The following is a 25575-nucleotide window of genomic DNA, read 5'->3' on the forward strand; positions in this document are numbered from 1 at the left end:
TATTTTTAGATATGGGAAAGGGACATGTGTTTTTTTTTAATCATTGTAATTTTATTATTATTAAAATTGTTATTCAATTATTTTTTTTAATATAAAGAGTCCCTGGACTACACATTTATAGAACTGAGGATTCAACAATCTTAGACTATAAAGCACTAGTATATCAGATACACCTTTAAAAATATATCTTTAGTCTGCGTTAAAATGCAAATTATGTAGCACAGATTATATATATTCTTACTCACATAGAAACAAGATACTTTATCTTGTTACAACAGACATATCTGTCCACATACTTGTACCTTGTTTCTACACACACAAATAACTGTTTCTGTCATTCAACTTGCTAACTATAAGTTTCATTCATTCACTTACACAGTCTGTGGCAGACACTGTAAGGGACAGAAGAATCCTACTTCTCCTAATTATTAGATTGAGGAAAAAAGGTAATGTTTTTGGTCCAGACAGACCTTACCTTAAACTTCATTTAAAAAACTATTCGTCATTTGTTTTCCTTGCATATTTCATTTTTTAAAAGGTACTTCCTAAATGACTTAATCTAGAATTTTAGTTTGTTGTTTTCAGTTATTTTTCTGACCCTTATTGATCTAATTTTATTTTGTCATATATAAACAAGTCAGAGTATAGGAGCATAAATTTTAGATTAATATAAATTCTTATTTCTATTCATTTGGAAAATATATGAAAAAAGAAATAATATGAATTACCTGGAAATAAATAATAATTTGTGCTCTAAATCCTTACTTTTATAATGATTATTTATATATTTTTTTCTAAATATTAGAGAAGGCATTTAATTCTTTAGATCTTCAGTAGTTTCACCCACAATGAGATGAAACCTATCTTTATAATTTTATTATAAACTTAAATTAAAATAAAAGTGTAGAGAGGGCAATGGCACCCCACTCCAGTACTCTTGCCTGGAAAGTCCTATGGACGGAGGAGCCTGGTGAGCTGCAGTCCATGGGGTTGCTGAGGGTCGGACACAACTGAGCGACTTCACTTGGCAACCCACTCCAGTATTCTTGCCTGGAGAATCCCAGGGACGGGGGAGCCTGGTGGGCTGCTGTCTATGGGGTCGCACAGAGTTGGACACGACTGAAGTGACTTAGCAGCAAGGTAACTAACCCTGGGACTGATGAATTATAGATATTCAAAATGAAAGCTAAAAAAAATGAACACTTTTATTGATATTTATGTGTAAAGATTTTACTGCTCTTTGTAGTCAGTCATGTTTTCAAGAAAATATTTTTATATGACTACTTTTGCAAGGTATTAACATTTCAGTATTATATAAATCCTATCTGGAATATGTTTAAGTGATAAATTTAAAAAAATGGGATGTAACTAAAATAAAAACATTCTAAGCAGTTCTAATGAGATATGGAATTATTCAAACTAATTTAGATTTTGAATTTCTATCATGACAGTACAAATACCAATTTCTCTCTTTTAATATACTGTACTCACAGAAAATGAATATACTTTAAGTCTTGAATATAGTAATTTATTTCCAAATACTTAAATTTTATATTCAATAGCAATAGTAAGTATGAATCATGCTGATGAATTAAAGAGTATGACTTTCAGCATGTATTTTTGGTAGGAAAATATAGCATAATATTGTTTTTAGTACTTTCTTCTTTTCTTACTGCTGTATATTATTCATATACTTCTTAAAATATTTTGAGTTAATTCTCATTTTCCAGATTCTGTATGTTACTAAAATATTCACTATGTAGTTTAATCCTGTACAAAATGTGCATAATGTAGACAGAACACCTAAGCATCCTATGAAGTATTATATGTTCATTCCATTGTCTTGGAATAAATATGACTAAATCTGGAAGTTGCCTAAAAATGTTCTTTATTCCCTGTTGAAAAAAACCTGAACTGAACTTAATTTCTTTAGCCTTTAAAAAAATGTATATATATGTGTGTATATATATATATATATATTTAATTTTTATAAACATTGCAAATTAAATTTACTTCTCAGAATAATGAGAAAAAAATAATTATACACTTTAATTTTTTTTCTGATCTGAGGACACAATGATAATCTATGGGAGTGAGTTAAATATTTATTGCATATAGCAATATTTCAAGTTTTTTAGCTCATTTATTCATACTCTTCACATCTAACCCCTGAAGCCCAAAGCATAATGGCCTAGTCTGTCACTTTTGTCACATTTTTGGCCCTTGAACTTTAACTGCCAATACAGTTTTAATCATCATATTATTGACTATATGTCTCCCAGTAATTAAAACTCTTAATTTTTAATGTTTGGGTAAAATATTCTGATGTAATTTAAATGTTATTTATTGATACCTTGGAAAATGCAAGGTATATACATAGTGTAAAATGATCCTGGCATTTACACTGCCAGTGGGGCTGCTGGTCTGCTGCTGCTGCTGCTGCTAAGTCGTTTCAGTCGTGTCCGACTCCGTGCGACCCCAGAGACGGCAACCCACCAGGCTCCCCCATCCCTGGGATTCTCCAGGCAAGAACACTGGAGTGGGTTGTCATTTCCTTCTCCAGGGCTGCTGGTCTACACCTATGTATCTCAGAAAAGAGACTTTCTTCCTCATCTTTCCAACTTGTGGGAATGAATAGCATCAAAATGATGACAACCTAAATTTTACTTTGATGTACACCTTTATAGAACAGATTCTCCGGCCTCTTCAAAAATGTACCTCAGTTTTATCTGAGTCTCCAAGAGTGTCTCACATATGTTCATGAATAATACCATTATGAATTTCCCTTAGAGCCTGCTTTATTGATAGCAATCGAGGTCTAGTCAGTGCCTCGGCTGTTTCCTCCCGAGACACCACTTTACCCTTGTGTATTGTACGTTCTTCCGAAGCCAGTGAGGCTGCTCATTTTTAAGCCTTCACAGGCAGCCTGCATTCCTTGTTTCCTCAATGCACTGACATGCCAGTTTACTCCTTGCAAAAGAGGAAGGAAAATCCCTCCCATCTCCCCAGTGTTTGTTTGCTTTCTGTTTGGTGTTGGTCGCTCAGTTGTGTCTGACTCTTTTCGACCTCATGGACTGTAGCCTACCAGGCTTCCCTCTCCATGGGATTTCCCAGGCAAGAATACTGGAGTGGATTCCCATTCCCTTTCTCCAGGGCATCTTCCCAACCCAGGGACTGAACCCGGGTCTCCTTCATTGCAGGTGATTCTTTACCATCTGAGCCCCCAGGGAAACCCTTTCTGTTTATTTGGGATTCAAAGGCACATCCATAATGCCTGTCTGTAGACTACTTTCTGAAGAACTCAAACTTGCATATACAAGGCCTCTTCTAGGAATCTGTCCTGTACAGACACCATTTAGTCCACTCTGTCTTTTTCTCTTCTGTTGCCTATCTACACACAGACCCCTATATCTTCCAAGCAACATGTAAATTCCTTTTATGTACCAGTGCATTATATATTTTCAAGCCTTTTTAGATTTGATTTATGATTCAGCAGGAATTCTGATTACGGAATCCTGATTACATGAATGTGTCCATGGTATATATGTGTGTACACTTGTATGCCTACAAAACATCTCCTAAAAAGAACATGAACCCCAACTGGCTAACTTTGTATGGAATCAAGAGTTCTCTGACGTAGTTTCTTCACTCTTCTTGCAGGTGACAATATGTGCCGAGTCAATAATGGAGGCTGTAGTACACTGTGCTTGGCCATCCCAGGAGGCCGAGTATGTGCCTGTGCTGATAATCAACTTTTAGATGAAAATGGGACCAATTGCATATGTAAGCGTCTTTTCATGTTATACTCATGGTTTATTTGTGTCTTTTTGACAAATAATAGTAGATGAAACCAAAGGAATTAAAATCAAACTTGGAAAGAGAAATTCAGATAATAACTTAGGTATAAGTAGACTATAAATAATTAAAGGAATTAATATCTAATATACAAATGAATAATGATAATAATGCAGTTTAGCTGTGTTTTCTGGCACCGCTGCATTGATCTTGTGCTGTGCTATGCTTTGCTCAGTCACTAAGCTGTAGCTCACTCTTTGCGACCCCATGGACCGTAGCCCCCCAGACTCTTCTGTTCACGGGAATTCTCCAGCCAAGAATACTGGAGTGGGTTGCCATGCCCTCCTCCAGTAATCAAACCAGGGTCTCCTGTATTGCAGGCGGATTCTCTACCAGCTGAGCTACCAGGGAAACATCTAGCTTAGTAAAAGTTAAAAATAATTATATGCCACAGAAGAAAATATTTCTTGAAATTGTTAGGGATCCTCACCATCAGTAACTGTAACTGCATATAAATGAAAAATCTATCTATAATGTCATTATTGAACAATAAACTACTAGGGCATTTCAATGTGTATCATCCAGTGTAAGAATCCAACAACTATTACCTATGATTATTATCAGTAGTAGAAATAATAATAACTTCTATGATATATAGTTATAAGGATCCACATCAAAACACTCTAGTAGTTTATTGTTCAATAATGGCATTATAAATAGATATAGCTTTAGAAATCAACATTTTTATTATTTTTTCCACATCTTTTCTTCTCTAAAAGAAATGATTTTGCAGATTAGTTGAAATCTTTATTGCACTTGCTACTTAATGACCAAACAAAATTTGTCTTCAAAATTCTAGAAATGTTCTTTATAACTAGAGAATATTTTGATCTAATATACTTCAGAATACAAATATGAATTTATCCATGGGCAAGGTTTTTTTTTCCCCCATTATTAATAGAATTTTTTAAATTGCCTATATAAGACACTGCCTGTAGGAAATAGTTCTCTAAGGTGTACTTCCTTTGATTCATCAGATGGTATCCCTCCCTTTGTTCAGTGATATTATTTAGTAATCTGTTTGGTTGTTGTTTGCTTACATCAGAAGAGAAGACATCTACCAAGACCTATAGTTTGGGAACAGACAGGTATTAAATATTGCTCTGAACAGCAGAAAGTCTGTCCAGTTGCCTGGTATATTAAATCTTATCTTAGTTATTGGGATAAATGGTATGATTCATGTGTATCTTTCTCAGTTTGATTTCTAGCATAGATCCTTCTAAGACTATTCTTCTGGTACAAAATGAGATTCTATGCTACTCTAGCTGGATGACTTTGCCATTAGAACAGATGAAATGCACACACACAGAGGCACATACATACAAAAGATAGTAACCTTTGTGGATCTTCACCAGGTCCATTTTTGCCTTTGCTCTACCCCAAGAATTCCTCTCAAAGATGAAAAGTAGCACTGCAGTGTCTCCTTTTTATGGTCGCCACAGACCTTACTGTCAGTACTGCAGAAGCAAAGGGCATTTCATTCCACCTAAAGGTAGATGAGCTTATTCAATTTCAACTGGAATAACTTGAGAGGCTTCTCAGTGAATATCAAATCTCGTCTTCTTGGTCTTGCAAAAAAGTCAAAATTCAGTAAGGATAGTGTCAATAAAATGATCAAGAGGCTGATTTCTCAGTAATCTTAAGAGTTTTTATTTTTCATCTTTGTTTTCAACATGGGTAATTGGAAGGAAAGTGTATACATCAGGTACTAATAACTAGATGACTTTTTAAGCTTTAAAGTTTCTAATTAGCTCTTTAATTTTTAATTGTGTAAACTATGATATTATGTATTATTTGCCTCTATTTCCTTTATTCTTATCCCCCATTAAAAATTATGGATTCCTTATGTGTTGGCATGGAGAAGGAAATGGCAACCCACTCCAGTACTCTTGCCTGGAAAATCCCATGGATGGAGGAGCCTGGTAGGCTACAGTCCATGGGGTCGTGAAGATTCGGACAGGACTGAGTGACTTCACTTTCACTTTTATGTATTGGAGAAGGAAATGACAACCCACTCCAGTGTTCCTGCCTGGAGAATCCCAGGGACAGGGGAGCCTGGTGGGCTGCCATCTATGGGGTCACACAGAGTCGGATACGACAGAAGCGACTTAGGAGCAGCAGTATGTGTTGGCATATCTATACCTATATTGATATATATGGCACCCCACTCCAGTACTCTTGCCTGGAAAATCCCATGGACGGAGGAGCCTGGTGGGCTGCAGTCCATGGGGTCGCTGAGGGTCGGACACGACTGAGCGACTTCACTTTCACTTTTCACTTTCATGCATTGGAGAAGGAAATGGCAACCCACTCCAGTGTTCTTGCCTGGAGAATCCCAGGGACGGGGGAGCCTGGTGGGCTGCCGTCTATGGGGTCGCACAGAGTCGGACATGACTGAAGCGACTTAGCAGCAGTATCTCTGTATAAATAAAAATTCGGTAACTTTTTGCTTGTAAGGAAATACTATGCACAATGTTGGTAATTTAGCTGATGTTAAGAGATTTGATATGATAGTTTATATGTGACTATACATATGGTGAAAGTTAAAGGAGATTACTGTGAGACTATTGGTGTATTTTAATATTTATAATTCAAAGATGAGGTAACTCCAATTCAATTAAAGGGGATAGAATTAGTATTTTTATCTATAGATATTATACTAAACAATGTTAAATCATAAAAGCAGGTGACTATTTGAGAATTTGTTATTGCATCAGAAGTTTAAAATTTTACTAGATTTTTCATATGGCATGAAACTTATCTTGATTCTTTTCTAATGTAATGGGTGAAATTAAGAGAAATATTATAGTAACTAATTTATTGCAAAAAACTTAAAGTGTGTTTATATAAATTATTCCAGTTTCTATTCATTTAGTAGCAAATTTTTTATAAAGATAATTTAGTCTTAGTTTGCAGATGAGGAAATTAAAGTTCCAAAGGACACAAATACATGGAGTTCATGGTTGCAGACCAAAAGGCAAACAAGTATCAGGGTGTCGCTAACCTCTCTTTAATGCTCATTCCTCTGGGCTTCTGACTTAGTTTAGGCCAGATTACAGACTTGTTATTCAACTGGAATAACATTTTAACAGGCTTTAAATATAAATCTGTAGCAAAACAAAAAATATATATTGCAGTCATTGAATATGATCTTCCTGGTTTTAGTCATCCTCACTGAACTGGCATCAAATGAACAAAAACCCGTTGGCAGATGGTCAGGCCAGAATTAGACACCAATGGTTGTTTCTCGATGAATTTGTGCCAGAAAGCAATGCCAGAGGAGGCATTCATCCAACAGAAAAAATATTGGTATGCTACATGGTTGATTAAGGATTCATTGTAATGCCATGCCTGGAAAGAATTAAGAATGAGAGTAGGCTGGGCTCTTTGTTTTTGTGAACCTCCTGTGTCATGGTCAAATCTTCTCACAATTAGAAATGAGACCTGGTATAGTGTAGTAACTGGGAACTTAATGCCCTGTAGAAGCATATGTAAAACCAGTTGATCACTGATCAAGTGAGTTTATTTCTTTTTAATTTATCTTGATAACTTTGAAGGGAAAATCACAACATAGAAAATTAATAAATGAGAACAAGAATAATACCAAGAAAGTAAGATAAGCTCCTAAAAAATGATAGTCACTTTTTTTTTAAATAGCATAATAATTTTGTCAAGAGCATTGAGACAATAGCACAGTAATTATTTAAATGCCTCTTTTGTGGCCTGGAAGAAAAGGAAAAAGAATAGAACTTTCCAATATGCCTTACCCAAGAGATCAACTTAAACATTGACCAAAATATTGGTCATCCAAGGGTAGCATTGCACAATTATATGTCAGTGGTGCTCTGTGACCTTCTTCACCTTCTGGAGCACCAGATATATTCCTCTGTCAAAAACAGTGCTCTGCTATGGCTCAGCCATTTATCTGTTCAGCTGTGACAAGCCTTATGTTCTAGGATATATGCAATCTAATGTGTAGTAAAAAGTTTAAGGCAGTAAAAAGTTTAGAAGCCTCATCCAGATGAATATTTATGGCCTCCTGTGCATAGGAACTCACAGAAGATTATGTACCACTTAGGTTGGCTGCTCAGAAGACCACTCTATCTAATGAAAGGTCATCCTGCTATGATAAGGAGAAAATTCAAAAACCGTAGCAGCATTTTTCACACTGCTTTCCTATATGGGCAGGCTTACACAGAGTCATTCAGCAAACTACAACTTCAAGTTTTCTTTTAGGTTTTTCTCTTCCCCTATTGAAATCAAGGAATAGTTAGAAATGGTGTACTCCCAAAATGCTAAAAAAAAAAAAACAAAAAAAAAAAAACCTGTTAAGCAAATAAACATATCCTAATGTGAAACATACAGGAACAATTGGGAAATTGTATTATATTTTTATCTTAGACTAATGGTTTTATTACTAAGTAATCATAAGTTTGGTATAGTCAACAGCAAAACATCAATTGAGAGAGGAGATAAGAGCTAGTTTAGAATAGATTACCATGATGGGGTTGAAGAGAAGAAAAGCAAAATTAGAAACATAGAAATTTGTTCTTGGGCACCAAACCTTATTAAACCAAGGTCAGTACCATATGTATTAAATTCAAACACTGAACTGAAGTACAAATATATGATTTAAAACTAAAATAATTAAAAGTTTATTACTAAGCTTTCTTCATTTACTTCTTTATAATCTGGACATTAACACTATCAATCATTCTACCAGTTTTTACCAAAGAAAAGGGTTAATTCTGGAGTGCATATTTCCCTTGCAGTTTATTGATGGGTCGTGCAGAGACCTTCTAATTCCACTGCTCTAACAGCAGGTATCATAGGATATGTGAAAACTGGCAGTTCCTTGCCAGGCATGTCATGATTCATGTCATTTTATTTTCAAGCCTAAATTAAAGGATTTTTTCTTACTTTATCAGTTTTCTTACTAGTGAGATGATGTTATAATATTTTTACTGGAAGTGACCCTGACAGTAGAATTATAGGTTTTGAATCAGTTTTCAAATTCAAGTACAACTCTAAAGCCAAGATTACAAGTATACTGTCTGTTAATATGCTGAAAGCAATTCATGGTTGTGCCTAAATACCCAGGTGCAACATGGGTTCCATCATATTAAGCCTTGGAACAAAGTGACATGGATGGTGGAACTTTTCCTGTATGTTTTGGTTATGGGGAGAACTTTATCACTCTTTCTTTCTAGTTACATATCTCCCCCCCCACCCTTTAAACTAACTCTGTTCATGTTCTCAGGTGATAGAACATTAATTGCTGAGCCAGTTGAAGTTGTAATGCATTTATTGAAGTATTAAAGTATTTATTCAATCTCCAGAGATAGAATATCTCACTGCAATAATGGCTGTAATATAGAATCATCAGCCTCTGTTAATTCCAGGAAGTCAGGCAACGAGTATTTTTGAACATTTCTTCTGTACCTGGTTCTATTCTAGGCATTTTTTGTTCTGTAATATGTGACATTGTCCTTCATATAGTCAAAAATCTTGTGAAAACACAAGATATGTGAATGTTACTTATAAAATAATGCCTTTGTAGAAGTTTGTGCAAGGTGTACAGAATAAAGATCTTATTTTTTAATGGAAGCTATTCACCCTCTTAATTGATGCTAGATGTACTTGCTTCATCATCATGTTGATTCTTGCAAGATTTGGTAGATTTCCTGGCCATCAGTTTGGGTTATTTGGTAGATAATGTTGCTACCCAGTTCCACAGGTAGGTGAATGCTAAGAAAAAGACCACATTTTGGAATGTCTAAATTGCTATCTTATCCATATTATTACCTATCACATTAGATTTTAATGTGATAATGGGCATTGTGGGCTCAAAGATGACCTGTCTTTTACATTATGTCCTGAACAAACCTAGTCAGCACTGATAACATGATTTCTTGTGATATAGCTACTGATTACATCTGAAAGGCGTGGGTTAGGGCTGAGTACAGTAATGATGCCAAATGCCCTGGGAGATACTGGAAATTAGAACTCAACATCTTAAAAAAAATCTTTATGATTATGAAGAGTCTGAAAGTTTACCCACGTTGCCAACTAACATATTAGCCCACCAGAGTTTCATAGATTTAGACAAAAGACATGCAATTCCTGGATCAGGCAGAAAGGATTTTATTAATCAAAGCAGGTCACTAAGTTGCACATTCACTTTGGTTCTCCTTGCTCCATCCCACCTCCACGTCATATGAAGACTAGGCCCAGAGAGGCCAGGTAGAGGTGGCACACAGAATGTGTTTGTACCACAGATGAAGAACTCTCGAGCTTAAAAGTCTGCTAGAAAATCTACCCAACCTTTGCTTTGAAGGGAGATATTATCTTTTATGATCCTGGTTAAGGAGCAAACCTGCTCTCTATTCTAAAAGGAAGCACCATTTGTATCTTCCAAGGCTGTTAGCTATTTAAACATCCTTGAAAAAATAGTCCAGAAAGAAGCTGACACAAGACATGTAGAAACACCAAGAAGAAATGCCTGTCCAACAAATTATAGGGCTTAGAAGAATTGTAGACAAACTTTTAAATGTCAAAAATATTCGTATATGTTTAATATGTGTCATTATAGATATAAGTGATACCTAACTGCTGTTACAAGTGATTACTCATATGTATTAATGACATTGATATAAATCATTATCAGAAACAGTAAATACAAAAGTTAAATTATCTCAGGAGGTAAGCTCTACTGTTTTTCAAGCAATTTTCCTTAACCTATTATGAAAAATGAAAATGTAGCCTTTGTAATCTGTTTTTGAAAAGTGCCAACTGTATATGAGCAAACATCATTTTTTTTTAATTTTATTTTATTTTTAAATTTAACATAACTGTATTAGATTTGCCAAATATCAAAATGAATCCGCCACAGGTATACATGTGTTCCCCATCCTGAACCCTCCTCCCTCCTCCCTCCCCATTCCATCCCTCTGGGTCGTCCCAGTGCACCAGCCCCAAGCATCCAGTATCGTGCATCGAACCTGGACTGGCAACTCATTTCATACATGATATTTTACAGGTTTCAATGCCATTCTCCCAAATCTTCCCACCCTCTCCCTCTCCCACAGAGTCCATAAGACTGTTCTATACATCGGTGTCTCTTTTGCTGTCTCGTACACAGGGTTATGTTATCATCTTTCTAAATTCCATATATATGCGTTAGTATACTGTATTGGTGTTTTTCTTTCTGGCTTACTTCACTCTGGATAATAGGCTCCAGTTTCATCCACCTCATTAGAACTGATTCAAATGTATTCTTTTTAATGGCTGAATAATACTCCATTGTGTATATGTACCACAGCTTTCTTATCCATTCATCTGCTGATGGACATCTAGGTTGCTTCCATGTCCTGGCTATTATAAACAGGGCTGCGATGAACATTGGGGTACTCGTGTCTCTTTCCCTTCTGGTTTTCTCAGTGTGTATGCCCAGCAGTGGGATTGCTGGATCATAAGGCATGTCTATTTCCAGTTTTTTAAGGAATCTCCACACTGTTCTCCATAGTGGCTGTATTAGTTTGCATTCCCACCAACAGTGTAAGAGGGTTCCCTTTTCTCCACACCCTCTCCAGCATTTATTACTTGTAGACTTTTGGATCGCAGCCATTCTGACTGGTGTGAAATGGTATCTCATAGTGGTTTTGATTTGCATTTCTCTGATAATGAGTGATGTTGAGCATCTTTTCATGTGTTTGTTAGCCATCTGTATGTCTTCTTTGGAGAAATGTCTATTTAGTTCTTTGGCCCATTTTTTGATTGGGTCATTTATTTTTCTGGAGTTGAGCTGGAGGAGTTGCTTGTATATTCTCGAGATTAGTTGTTTGTCAGTTGCTTCATTTGCTATTATCTTCTCCCATTCTGAAGGCTGTCTTTTCACCTTGCTAATAGTTTCCTTTGATGTGCAAAAGCTTTTAAGGTTAATTAGGTCCCATTTGTTTATTTTTGCTTTTATTTCCAATATTCTGGGAGGTGGGTCATAGAGGATCCTGCTGTGATGTATGTCAGAGAGTGTTTTGCCTATGTTCTCCTCTAGGAGTTTTATAGTTTCTGGTCTTACATTTAGATCTTTAATCCATTTTGAGTTTATTTTTGTGTATGGTGTTAGAAAGTGTTCTAGTTTCATTCTTTTACAAGTGGTTGACCAGAGTTCCCAGCACCACTTGTTAAAGAGATTGTCTTTAATCCATTGTGTATTCTTGCCTCCTTTGTCAAAGATAAGGTGTCCATATGTGCGTGGATTTATCTCTGGGCTTTCTATTTTGTTCCATTGATCTATATTTCTGTCTTTGTGCCAGTACCATACTGTCTTGATAACTGTGGCTTTGTAGTAGAGCCTGAAGTCAGGTAGGTTGATTCCTCCAGTTCCATTCTTCTTTCTCAAGATTGCTTTGGCTATTCGAGGTTTTTTGTTTTTCCATACAAATTGTGAAATTATTTGTTCTAGCTCTGTGAAGAATGCTGTTGGTAGCTTGATAGGGATTGCATTGAATCTATAGATTGCTTTGGGTAATATACTCATTTTCACTACATTGATTCTTCCAATCCATGAACATGGTATATTTCTCCATCTGTTAGTGTCCTCTTTGATTTCTTTCACCAGTGTTATATAGTTTTCTATATATAGGTCTTCAGATTCTTTAGGTAGATATATTCCTAAGTATTTTATTCTTTCCGTTGCAATGGTGAATGGAATTGTTTCCTTAATTTCTCTTTCTGTTTTCTCATTATTAGTGTATAGGAATGCAAGGGATTTCTGTGTGTTGATTTTATATCCTGCAACTTTACTATAGTCATTGATTAGTTCTAGTAATTTTCTGGTGGAGTCTTTAGGGTTTTCTATGTAGAGGATCATGTCATCTGCAAACAGTGAGAGCTTTACTTCTTCTTTTCCAATTTGGATTCCTTTTATTTCTTTTTCTGCTCTGATTGCTGTGGCCAAAACTTCCAAAACTATGTTGAATAGTAATGGTGAAAGTGGGCACCCTTGTCTTGTTCCTGACTTTAGAGGAAATGCTTTCAATTTTTCACCGTTGAGGATAATGTTTGCTGTGGGTTTGTCATATATAGCTTTGATTATGTTGAGGTATGTTCCTTCTATTCCTGCTTTCTGGAGAGTTTTGATCATAAATGGATGTTGAATTTTGTCAAAGGCTTTCTCTGCATCTATTGAGATAATCATATGGTTTTTATTTTTCAATTTGTTAATGTGGTGTATTACATTGATTGATTTGCGGATATTGAAGAATCCTTGCATCCCTGGGATAAAGCCCACTTGGTCATGGTGTATGATCTTTTTAATGTGTTGTTGGATTCTGATTGCTAGAATAGATTCTAGCAAACATCATTTTAAAATAACTGACTACCCACATATATATGAAACTGTGTTTAAAACAAGTTTAGAAATTATTCCCGTTTTCATTCATTCCATAATGATCTAATTATCAGTTGAAAGCATTTGAACCTTAAGTGGACTTAAAGACCTTGTCTTTAAATTGATTATGTTAAAGAGTATTAATTTGGAAATATCAATTTTCTAGGATTGTTTGTCTTTCCCTACACAAATTAAACTTCTTTAATATAGATATAATTTTTCAGAAGCAAGTATGATTTCACTCTTGTCTATGGATATTTTTGATCATTCCTTAAAACTGTGAATTAAGTTATTTGATCAAAGATCATGTAAAAACATCTTTTAAATTAGGGAGATTTTTATCAGTTGAAATCAATCATTTCTTGTTTTCTGCAATCTTCAAGCTGTGAGACAACAGAATTAACTATTTCTTTTGACATGATGTAAGAAAATCTTAAACCTGAACTTAAGTAGGGAAGAAAACTGATTACATCTCCAATTAGGTTTTTTGTCCCATAGGGAAAAAAAATTAATTCTGAGAGACTATTGACTATTAGGCTTAATAATTATAAAATAGAAATAAATCAAGCTACTAGTTCCAATTCTAAGTTGGACTTATGTAGAGTCATAAGAAGGAACTATACCACCCTCAAAGATCTTAAGATCTAACCAAGCAGACAAAGTTCAAAATAAGGGGAATTTGCATGTTGTCAGTGATCAGTTCTAGAGATTCTGAGAGAAAAGCTAAATCCTAGAGATGGTCAGATACATCCCACATTATACCTCCATTTTGTCATGATTCCCATCCTCATTCCTAGTTGCTACTATAAAAAAGTTACCCTGGGATTGAGTAAGGGACCCAGTGACCTGACATTTTTGTTTTTATTTATTGTCATTTCCTTGAGCTGTGTTCTCTTTTTTTCTTGCTCTCTTTATACATACATATATATGTGTGAGTGTGTGGTCATGCCTGGTGGCTCAGTCTCCAGTATTCTTGCCTGGAAAATCCCATGGACAGAGGAGCCTGGTGGGATACAGTCCATGGGGTTACAAAAGAATTGGACACACACAAAACAACTACACACACACACACACACACACATACATATGCATGCATATATATACATTTATATGAATATGTACCTATATATTCTTTTAAAAATTGTTACTTTCAAGTGACTTTATGCAATGGCAGCATTAAAGAAATTGCTTCTTCTGCATTTTGTTATTGAGAAAGATTAAACAAGGAGGAAAAATTACTGTTAGGTCCTATATACAGAGTCCGCTTTTGTGAGAGGGAACAGAAAACACACAAGATTACCTTTGATCTCATTGAATATTTCACTCACCACACTGACTGTACTTTTCACCCTTAAGACCTTAATATTTTTAAAAAGACCTTAAATGAGAATCTGGATTATATGGGACAGTTTTCCGTTCTCTACCCCACGCACCCACATGCCTTGTGTCTTGTTGCCTCACTCTCTGAAGCAGATTCTTTGCAGCTGTGGTTCAGTGCTGTGCTTCCTCTTTCATTCTCTGCCTCAGGGAAAATACGAGGGTTAAAGGGTTAAAAGAGTGTTCTGGAAATGCCACATATGTTTTCTTAATACCCCTTATTATTGAAGTCCACATAGGTTTTGTGACAGTTCATCAATGTGAACCAGCTACCCCAAATAAAATTTAAAGCCATTAGATCTAGAATGGAAAAACTGGCTTCCGTTTCTTCTAGTAATAAGCCACTTTTTATAATTCAGTGTCTTTTTCAGTCAATGAAATCAGATCATTTACTTTAGCTGTCATCACATTCCCTTCAGTTTTAAGACTCTATTAAATCCACTCAGAGAAGTGGGCTACTACAGTGGCCCTTTCAATATGTGAATAAATCCCAATTAATGGAATTTCTGACATTTGATTAGAGAATATGGAATATATCATAAAAACACTCCAAAGAATCTGGATATATAATGAGATTGTTTTGGTTAACTTAAAATTTCCATAAATATTTAACCAGATCTGTTTTTTTTTTTTTTTACATTTTCAGACCAGTGATATAAACATAACCATCAATGCTGTGTGCTATTCCCTTGTCTTGTCACTTTAATTAGTTTTTGATGTATTTATGTGTGAAAAGTGAAAGTGTTAGTAGCTCAGTCATGTATGACTCTAAAGGTTGAGGCAATAAAATTCTTTGCCATGCCTTCAGTTAAGCTTCTGAATGAAAGTTCTTAAAAAAGTGAAACTGAAAATAGCAAAAATATAAGATAGTATTTTATCATTGTTGTTATTATTATTTTGGTGATATTTGCTTAAAATGAATCTCCACAATTCTTGTGGAATAATTATTGTTGGAAAAACTTAAAATTTTCTCATTTCCAGCGATGGTTGCCTCTACAATGCTTTTATTATTTTCTGTGAAATGCAATGAAATCAATATGTTATTATTATACAAAATTATCTTTTAATGCATTGAAAATATCCAGTATTGCTTATATACCTTGTTTGTTTGTTTTTTAAACCCTAGTTAATCCTGGAGAAGTATTGCCTCAGATATGTAAAGCTGGAGAATTTCGCTGCAGGAACAGACACTGTATCCAAGCTCGGTGGAAATGTGATGGTGATGATGACTGTCTGGATGGAAGTGATGAAGATTCAGTCAGTTGCTGTAGGTTCTCCTACAAGTTATATTAAAATGTGTTGAGTTTTTGAGTGTGTGAACTATTAAAGCAGTCTGGGGGAGAATATCTAAAATTATCATTAATGCAAATTGAACTGTTTTTTTTTTTCCCAGTCATCGTTTTGTATAGACGTTAGACCTAGATGACCTTTGTATACCTTTAAAGCACTATTTTTCTCATCCTTCCACATCTTTAAATATTACCATTTTGGTTGCTTCAGAAATTCTTTTCTTTCCTGTTTTGTGCCATCAGCACCACCATACCATTGTTAGAAGGTTGCTCCAGGAGACCCCTTCAGATCTCTGAATTTAAAGATGTGAAAAATCAATTTAAACTCCCCCAAGGCAGAATTACTCATAAAGAAGGTCACGATCCACTCCATTGCTCCTTGGCAACAGAGACTTGGAGATGGTCCAAGGAAACAGACATGTGTTTGGAACATGTTATTACCTAACTTCATTGGCTCAGTTCATAGTAGGAGACACATATGGGACTCTCAGATTATTAAGGAAGTTAAATGTTTGATTTCTCCCCTTGCCTTCTGTTTAGCTCTTCTTCATTTGTTGCAATAGGAATAGTTTCATGTTTCTCATAGGGATCAGGGAATGACCCACACATGTAGAGGAAAACAATTTGAGAAGCAGATTAAATAAACTTTTGAAAATATATTTGATTCGAATCATTACCTTAGTGTTGTTGAAAGATATAAAATATTTCATATGGAGAGAGGTATATGTTGGACATATTTATCTTTAGTCTTTTCATTTGACTTAGATACATTATTTTTAAAAAGAAAATGATTATTTTTCAATTAATGACTTTTAAGTTAAAGAGGCTGAACTGATTTAGAGTTTTTTGACAATCCTCCATTTTCCTTTTTTTTTAAAAATCAAGAATATAAAGATGAAGTTTTAAAGATTCTTTGTTAAGAATGAACAAAATTGGTCTGAACACCTGTAATATGAATTTGGGCACAAATTCTTAACATATGGACTTTAAACATTATTTTCAAAGTTTATAAAATGTATAATAAAATGAATTTAATTAATATATAAGTATAACACTACTTTCTCTTCATGTCCAAATATTCAACATTATGTACTTTTTATTTTCAATCCTATTAATATTAATATTTATACTCTAAATTGTGCTGCAAATAAAATGTTAAATATTAAATTGATACAACCAGCCAAAAATTTTGAAGTGGGAGGAGCATTTCATCTAAAGATAAAGGGTGTTTTCTTCCTCTTCTTTTTAACACAAACAATATGTTATTTATTGATTAGATTGTCTCATTCTTCATGACTCTAATGTTTATTCACAGTTGCAATGAATGCTCCGTATGTATCAACTCCCTGCATAGTCACAGTGCCTGTGCAGAGCAGAGGTATTTCATTACAGTATTTAGGAATTAATCCTATAGGTTCATGTTCTGCGTGATTGGTTTTTTTCACCAACTCACAAGCTAATTTCCTCCAAGAGTATAAGGGACATTACATTTGCACTGTTAATTGTAGTATTAAAATTCCTAGTCTGTATTGTTCATTATTTTTAGCACTTATTTATCCCCTCATCCAGCCTACACCATGGGCTTTTCCTGGCATCTTCTGTTTTATGTATAGTTGGTGGTGGTTTAGTCGCTAAGTCGTGTCCGACTCTTGTGACCCCATGGACTGTAGCCTGCTGGGCTCTTCTGTCCATGGGATTCTCCAGGCAAGAATACTGGAGTGGGTTGCCGTTTCCTTCTCCAATTTTATGTATAGTCCATATTCAGTTCTAGTCTTTCACTAGTCTTCCCTTAACTAAAGCCCACTTTCCATACTTCTTCCAGATTAATAGCAATGTAATCTTGTTACTTCAATAACTAGATAATCAGAAAGTTAAATTCTAAAATCCATTAATTCTCATATAAAGTACTTCATGTTATGTCTGACATTTACATTTTTGGCTTTAAATGTTTATCATGTTTCTACTTACCCTCTTTGTCTTTATCAAGTTAAACTACTTATAAATCTCTAAAAATTTTCTTTTCCTTCTCTTTTTGTCTTCAGTGACATTGCAGTCTCTGTTCCCAGTTATGAATTTCACCACAGTTTACCACTATCTCCACAGGGAAGTCTTTTTTGTATGCTAGCCATCTCTTTTCTCAATACAGCCCACTTGAGTTAAACATCTCTTGGATATTCTTTTATTATGGTAGTTGCAAAACCATATTGCAACTACATGTTATTTATTTGATGCATCTATAAATGAATATGAGGGGACACATTAATTTGTAGCATCTTTGTAGTCTCAGTGTCTAGCACAGTAGCTAGCACATGGATGAATGAATGACTGAGTCAGAGGGGCAAAGTAAAATTAAACATCTCTGGTCACCTTCCAGCAATATGGTGTCTTCTTTAAACATTGCAATGATTCTAAGCAGCATTATATTCTTGGGATCCCATAGTTAATATATCAGCACTGCATAATTAATTTCAGTAGTTTATTTTAGATTGCAAGTACTCATAATCTTCAACCTTGAATTCTGTTATCATTTTAGTTCTCAACTCCAAATCACAAGACAATGATTGTATTTGGTCCTCCTTTTTAACCTCGCATGTATAACATTGTGAAAATAGCAAAGGTTTCTGATCAAGCTTCTCTAAAGTGCTTATGCATAATGTTAGTACTTGAAAATGTTGACCCTCTAATATTGGATGACTTTTGTCCTCCTGAGCAGCTATTCTTGTTAAAGTCCCTAAAGTGAATAGAAAATGTTAATCACACGTAAATACCAGAAAACATAAGGCCTTTTCCTCACATTTATTTACCATGCACAAAAGAGAACTTCTGAAAAGTGATAAAAACTGCTTCATCACTATGACTACTTTAAATAAATAGCGTTTTGTAGAAACTGACTAGAAAGAAATACATTTGCTATGCAACAGCATGATAAATTGGCTATTTTTTCAAATTCTAAATAGAACTAATACCAACATGTATTTTTATCATACAGAAGTGCAACTACTGGGCACAAGGAAAATTACTTCAGAAAGAATGTTGAAATGATAAAACGGATACTGAAGAGCATGTCAAATCAGTTAGGAATTTAGACTGCAGAATGCAGGGGAAAAGATCACAGGAGGTAAACCTTAAATGGCCTCCTGCTGTGCTTAAATACTAAAGGTTTAATCCTTAGCTGTGGTCAGCTTCCCTTAGAGGGTGGATCATGTCCTCGGTATATTTTGCAGCTTCACGTTTATTTCTTTGTATGAGGGGAAAAGACTCATGATGATTATTTTCGTTATTAAAATTACTCAGAATCTCCTATTGAGCACCAACTCCAGGTCACAAGTAATGCATTTTTCGCTAGAATTTTCCTTCTAGCCCCAGGAAACATTGAGCAAAACATAACACAATCAAGCTTATTTAATGTTTCAAGAAGTACTTGTATAGATGTATGGTTTTAAAAAAAGCATTTTTGATATATGATTAAGTTATTTGATACATACTTGTTATGTTCCACATTAACATTTGAGGTTAATTTTATGTTTTTGGTAAAAAATCTGAAGCTAAATCACCTATTGTGATTAGGGATGAGAAAAGAGATAGCGATATAGTTGGTTTTACTGAAGACTTCAAAAATGAATATATTTCCTTGTTTATGAACTTGAATTCCTTGATATTTTCTATACAACTACTACATTTTAACACAGCCTAGTGTATTATTATTTGGTATAAAATATGAGACATTGAATGACAGAAGATATAAATCAATTGTACTATAATATATTACCATAAATTTTTCATATCTTTCCCTTAAAATAATTATAATTTTATCTAGTTTAAAATTATTAAATTTGCTTCTCCTCTTCTCCCCCTTCCCACCTCAGACAATCATAGCTGTCCTGATGATCAATTTAAATGCAAGAATAATCGCTGTATCCCCAAGAGATGGCTTTGTGATGGAGCTAATGATTGTGGGAGCAATGAAGATGAATCCAATCAAACATGTTCAGGTAAAGGTTTGCTTGGATGTATACATAAATCTCTTCCACTCTTAGTCTTCATAAAGATGCCTGAAACTAAGCTGAACTTCCCTAGTGATCATTGCAGTATGATCTGATTATTTTAGTAGCAAATGAATTCAGAGTTCGGTACCACAAAGGCCAGAATACAAATTATCTTTTACTTATTCTTGGGGTATCACTCTGCTTTTCAAAGGAATTTGGCATATGATCCATGCAGGTTGACTGTCAATACACCACTTGGACAAAACTTGTCCCTGCTAGATTTTACTTGGCAATGGAAGGAGAGGTTTGTGAGTATGTTATGATTTAGGCTATCTCACAAGGAGAATTATTATTATTTTTTTAACCTTGAAACAATAATTTATATGTTTTTGTTTAGTTTTCTGTAGAATATCTCTGTAAATAGGTTTCTGTTCCTGGCACACTATTCATGTGGGTTTGTTTTTTTTTTTTAATTTTTAGAAATAAAATCCCAAGTCCACTAAACCTATTTATATTTCCATATAATTTATTGTATTGCAATAAATCTTTGAATCTGAAGCTAGATTCTCATTGAATAGAAATATACAGCTCATGGTACACATTGCAGCAAAGGGCCAAAGAGATCATTCTTAATCAGATAAGTGTTGAAAAATGATCCTGACTAGCAGCTGCCTAGTGCTTCTCTTTAAACAATGACAAAAAGTCATATATTTAGTGAATCTTATTAATATGATCAGTATTTTATTAATCATTACATATACTGTTAAAATCTATCAACCACCTCACTTTTTCTCTTTGCCAAAATAAGCCATACTAAATACAAATTATTATAATGCATTAGTGAAAACTGCAAAGGCAGCACATAGAGAAAAGACCAAGAGGTCAAGAAGCCTGGCTGTACTCTGGATTTTGAAACTGGCATTCTTGGAAAGACTTGTGCCTCCCTGTACCTCAGTTTCCACATTTATTACTTTCAACTCTGTAGAAGTATAAATTTTCCAGAGTTTTGCACCATGTACTAAATAACAGCAACAAGAATGAAATAGTCACCATTCCGTAATCCTAGCCTCCATTTTATATTCTTTTTTTTCCATGGTGACGTATTTACTGAGGATCCATGGGCTAGTCATTCTCCTGTCCCTTGATTAAAAGCTCAGTCTACTCTTTTAGAGCAACCGATTATTTTCAAGATATTTTATGTCTTTCATAAGGGTGTTTTGTCAAAGACTATCTAACAGAAAGGGACCTTTAGAGACAAGTGGGCCTAGGCTCCTGCCTTTTAGTTCATTCTTTTCATAGATGAGGTGGAAGAAGCGATTTGCCTTAACTCATATCATTGGTAAGGATTTAGGAAAACTCACTTCATCTCCCTCCAGGGCCATTGCTCTTTTTACCGAACTATATTATCTTGAGGATTAGCTAGAATTCTAGACTTGGTCAGTTTAATGTTTCCCAGGTAACTCTTAGAATATGACTGCAATTTACAATGAAGCATCTTTCTAAATTAGTGCAATTATTATTCTTTTATATTAAGATTCAACTCAGAGACTATATAGTATTACATCCTAAACAGACAGATCTGCTTTCACCTTAAATTAACAGGCATTGCTGTGTCAATTCATAATACCATGTCTTCTTCATTTCTATTTGATTTTTAAAAATCTGCTTGTTTCTACATGATTTTTAAAGAAGGATTTGGGATTGATCAGCTACTTACATAGAAAGAGTGAAAATGTTCTGTATAAGAGCAAATAAAAAAATTAATCCTAATTAGTAAGATTTTTAAGACACTCCAGGCCTCAGTTCACTAGAAAATAGAATGCCACTTGCTTACACGTCAAGTGCTACTTTAAGTGACTGCAGCTGAAGTCTGCTACTAACTATTAGGTCTTCTTGTCATATTTATGATAGCTACTATGGTCACCTTATGTCTTTCTAAATTGAAAAAAAAATACAAAGAGAAAAATAAATATGGCTTTTAGCTTTGAAAACTATGCTGTCATGTTACAATGTATTTCCATTTTGTTTTACCAAAATGACTAGGTCATTCAGGTCACTATCTTGGAAAAATATGGCAAATTCATTAAATGATTTCCCTGGCTGAGTTATTTCTCTACATTTCTAGATATAAATGTATACATGGATATGTATCCTAGATAAAATAATACTCATATGGGGATTATTTTGTAATTGAATCCACTATCCTGTAGCCTTTAGCAGTGTGACTACTTTATATTTAAATGAAAATTCTTTCCTATAACCAACCAATTTTGTATTATATTTCTTTGGGATTTCTCCTCAGTGGATCTACTAATTCAATAAATATCCATCACAGCATTGGAGATAGAATGAGGAAAAATACACAGTAATTTCTTTAAGAAGTTATGAGATAAGATGAAGAGAAAGACATTCAAAGAGTTCATTCCCATAGAACTACATTGACCCTCAAATGGGAGCACAAAAAGAGCTACTAATTAATCTTTGGCTCTCCTGGAAGGCCTACTAGAGGAGGGAATGTCTAAGCTAAGCCTTACAAAAAATAAATAAATAACTTAGAAAAATGTCTACATAACAGTTTAAATCATTTAATTTGAAATTATAATACACCACATTAACAAATTGAAAGATAAAAACCATATGATTATCTCAATAGATGCAGAGAAAGCCTTTGACAAAATTCAACATCCATTTATGATAAAAACTCTCCAGAAAGCAGGAATAGAAGGAACATACCTCAACATAATAAAAGCTATATATGACAAACCCACAGCAAACATTATCCTCAATGGTGAAAAATTGAAAGCATTTCCTCTAAAGTCAGGAACAAGACAAGGGTGCCCACTTTCACCATTACTATTCAACATAGTTTTGGAAGTTTTGGCCACAGCAATCAGAGCAGAAAAAGAAATAAAAGGAATCCAAATTGGAAAAGAAGAAGTAAAGCTCTCACTGTTTGCAGATGACATGATCCTCTACATAGAAAACCCTAAAGACTCCACCAGAAAATTACTAGAACTAATCAATGATTATAGTAAAGTTGCAGGATATAAAATCAACACACAGAAATCCCTTGCATTCCTATACACTAATAATGAGAAAACAGAAAGAGAAATTAAGGAAACAATTCCATTCACCATTGCAATGGAAAGAATAAAATACTTAGGAATATATCTACCTAAAGAATCTAAAGACCTATATATAGAAAACTATAAAACACTGGTGAAAGAAATCAAAGAGGATACTAACAGATGGAGAAATATACCATGGTCATGGATTGGAAGAATCAATATAGTGAAAATGAGTATACTACCCAAAGCAATCTATAGATTCAATGCAATCCCTATCAAGCTACCAACAGCATTCTTCACAGAGCTAGAACAAATAATTTCACAATTTGTATGGAAAAACAAAAAACCTCGAATAGCCAAAGCGATCTTGAGAAAGAAGAATGGAACTGGAGGAATCAACCTACCTGACTTCAGGCTGTACTACAAAGCCACAGTTATCAAGACAGTATGGTACTGGCACAAAGACAGAAATATAGATCAATGGAACAAAATAGAAAGCCCAGAGATAAATCCACGCACATATGGACACCTTATCTTTGACAAAGGAGGCAAGAATATACAATGGATTAAAGGCAATCTCTTTAACAAGTGGTGCTGGGAACTCTGGTCAACCACTTGTAAAAGAATGAAACTAGAACACTTTCTAACACGATACACAAAAATAAACTCAAAATGGATTAAAGATCTAAATGTAAGACCAGAAACTATAAAACTCCTAGAGGAGAACATAGGCAAAACACTCTCTGACATACATCACAGCAGGATCCTCTATGACCCACGTCCCAGAATATTGGAAATAAAAGCAAAAATAAACAAATGGGACCTAATTAACCTTAAAAGCTTCTGCACATCAAAGGAAACTATTAGCAAGGTGAAAAGACAGCCTTCAGAATGGGAGAAGATAATAGCAAATGAAGCAACTGACAAACAACTAATCTCGAGAATATACAAGCAACTCCTCCAGCTCAACTCCAGAAAAATAAATGACCCAATCAAAAAATGGGCCAAAGAACTAAATAGACATTTCTCCAAAGAAGACATACAGATGGCTAACAAACACATGAAAAGATGCTCAACATCACTCATTATCAGAGAAATGCAAATCAAAACCACTATGAGGTACCATTTCACACCAGTCAGAATGGCTGTGATCCAAAAGTCTACAAGTAATAAATGCTGGAGAGGGTGTGGAGAAAAGGGAACCCTCTTACACTGTTGGTGGGAATGCAAACTAGTACAGCCACTATGGAGAACAGTGTGGAGATTCCTTAAAAAACTGGAAATAGACCTGCCTTATGATCCAGCAATCCCACTGCTGGGCATACACACTGAGGAAACCAGAAGGAAAGAGACACGAGTACCCCAATGTTCATCGCAGCCCTGTTTATAATAGCCAGGACATGGAAGCAACCTAGATGTCCATCAGCAGATGAATGGATAAGAAAGCAGTGGTACATATACACAATGGAGTATTATTCAGCCATTAAAAAGAATACATTTGAATCAGTTCTAATGAGGTGGATGAAACTGGAGTCTATTATACAGAGTGAAGTAAGCCAGAAAGAAAAACACCAATACAGTATACTAATGCATATATATGGAATTTAGAAAGATGGTAACAATAACCCTGTGTACGAGACAGCAAAAGAGACACTGATGTATAGAACAGTCTTATGGACTCTGTGGGAGAGGGAGAGGGTGGGAAGATTTGGGAGAATGGCATTGAAACATGTAAAATATCATGTATGAAATGAGCTGCCAGTCCAGGTTCGATGCACGATACTGGATGCTTGGGGCTGGTGCACTGGGACGACCCAGAGGGATGGAATGGGGAGGGAGGAGGGAGGAGGGTTCAGGATGGGGAACACATGTATACCTGTGGTGGATTCATTTTGATATTTGGCAAAACTAATACAGTTATGTAAAGTTTAAAAATAAAATTATATTAAAAAAATGAAATTATAACCTGATAAGACCATGTGATATTCACAATTAAAATGAAAAATTAGAACTCAAATATCAACAGGAATTTCAAAAGGCAGTGTTAACTCAAAATCTTATAACAATAAGCAATTCAGTGCCATTCATATGAAATATAAAAATACAAAAATGTTCTATATGTGCTTGTTGATTAACAAACATATAAAAATAGGAATAAAATACAGAGATTAAAAAAAAAAACTAAGAATAAAAATTACCTCTATGAAAGAGAAAGGGAAATGTGATTGGGAAAGATTACATGCTGCTAAGTCACTTCAGTCGCGTCCGACTCTGTGCAACCCCATAGACGGCAGCCCACCAGGCTCCCCTGTCCCTGGGATTCTCAAGGCAAGAACACTGGAGTGAGTTGCCATTTCCTTCTCCAATGCATAAGAGTGAAAAGTGAAAGTGAAGTCGCTCAGTCGTGTCCGACTCTCAGTGACCCCATGGACTGTAGCCCACCAGGCTCCTCCATCCATGGGATTTTCCAGGCAAGAGTACTGGAGCGGGGTGCCATTGCCTTCTCCGGGAAAGATTACATAAGGGACTTCAAATGTAAGTATAATACTTTTATTTAAATTAGAATTTGTAGCAAATGTAGAAAAAATTAAGATTTGATAGTTCTATAA

General features: G+C 34.8%; 1 protein-coding gene across 1 annotated transcript in view; it reads left to right on the forward strand.

Moving 5' to 3' along the window:
- The window catches only part of LRP1B (LDL receptor related protein 1B), a 2209913-nt gene that overhangs the window by 1306570 nt on the left and 877768 nt on the right, over nucleotides 1-25575 (forward strand). The window contains exons 15-17 of the mRNA XM_025261770.3: nucleotides 3661-3783; nucleotides 15750-15890; nucleotides 19779-19904. Of these exons, the coding sequence (XP_025117555.3) occupies nucleotides 3661-3783; nucleotides 15750-15890; nucleotides 19779-19904 (390 nt within the window). The remainder of the gene's footprint in view (nucleotides 1-3660; nucleotides 3784-15749; nucleotides 15891-19778; nucleotides 19905-25575) is intronic.

This window comes from Bubalus bubalis, chromosome 2 (assembly GCF_019923935.1).
Source record: "Bubalus bubalis isolate 160015118507 breed Murrah chromosome 2, NDDB_SH_1, whole genome shotgun sequence".
NCBI lineage: Eukaryota > Metazoa > Chordata > Mammalia > Artiodactyla > Bovidae > Bubalus > Bubalus bubalis.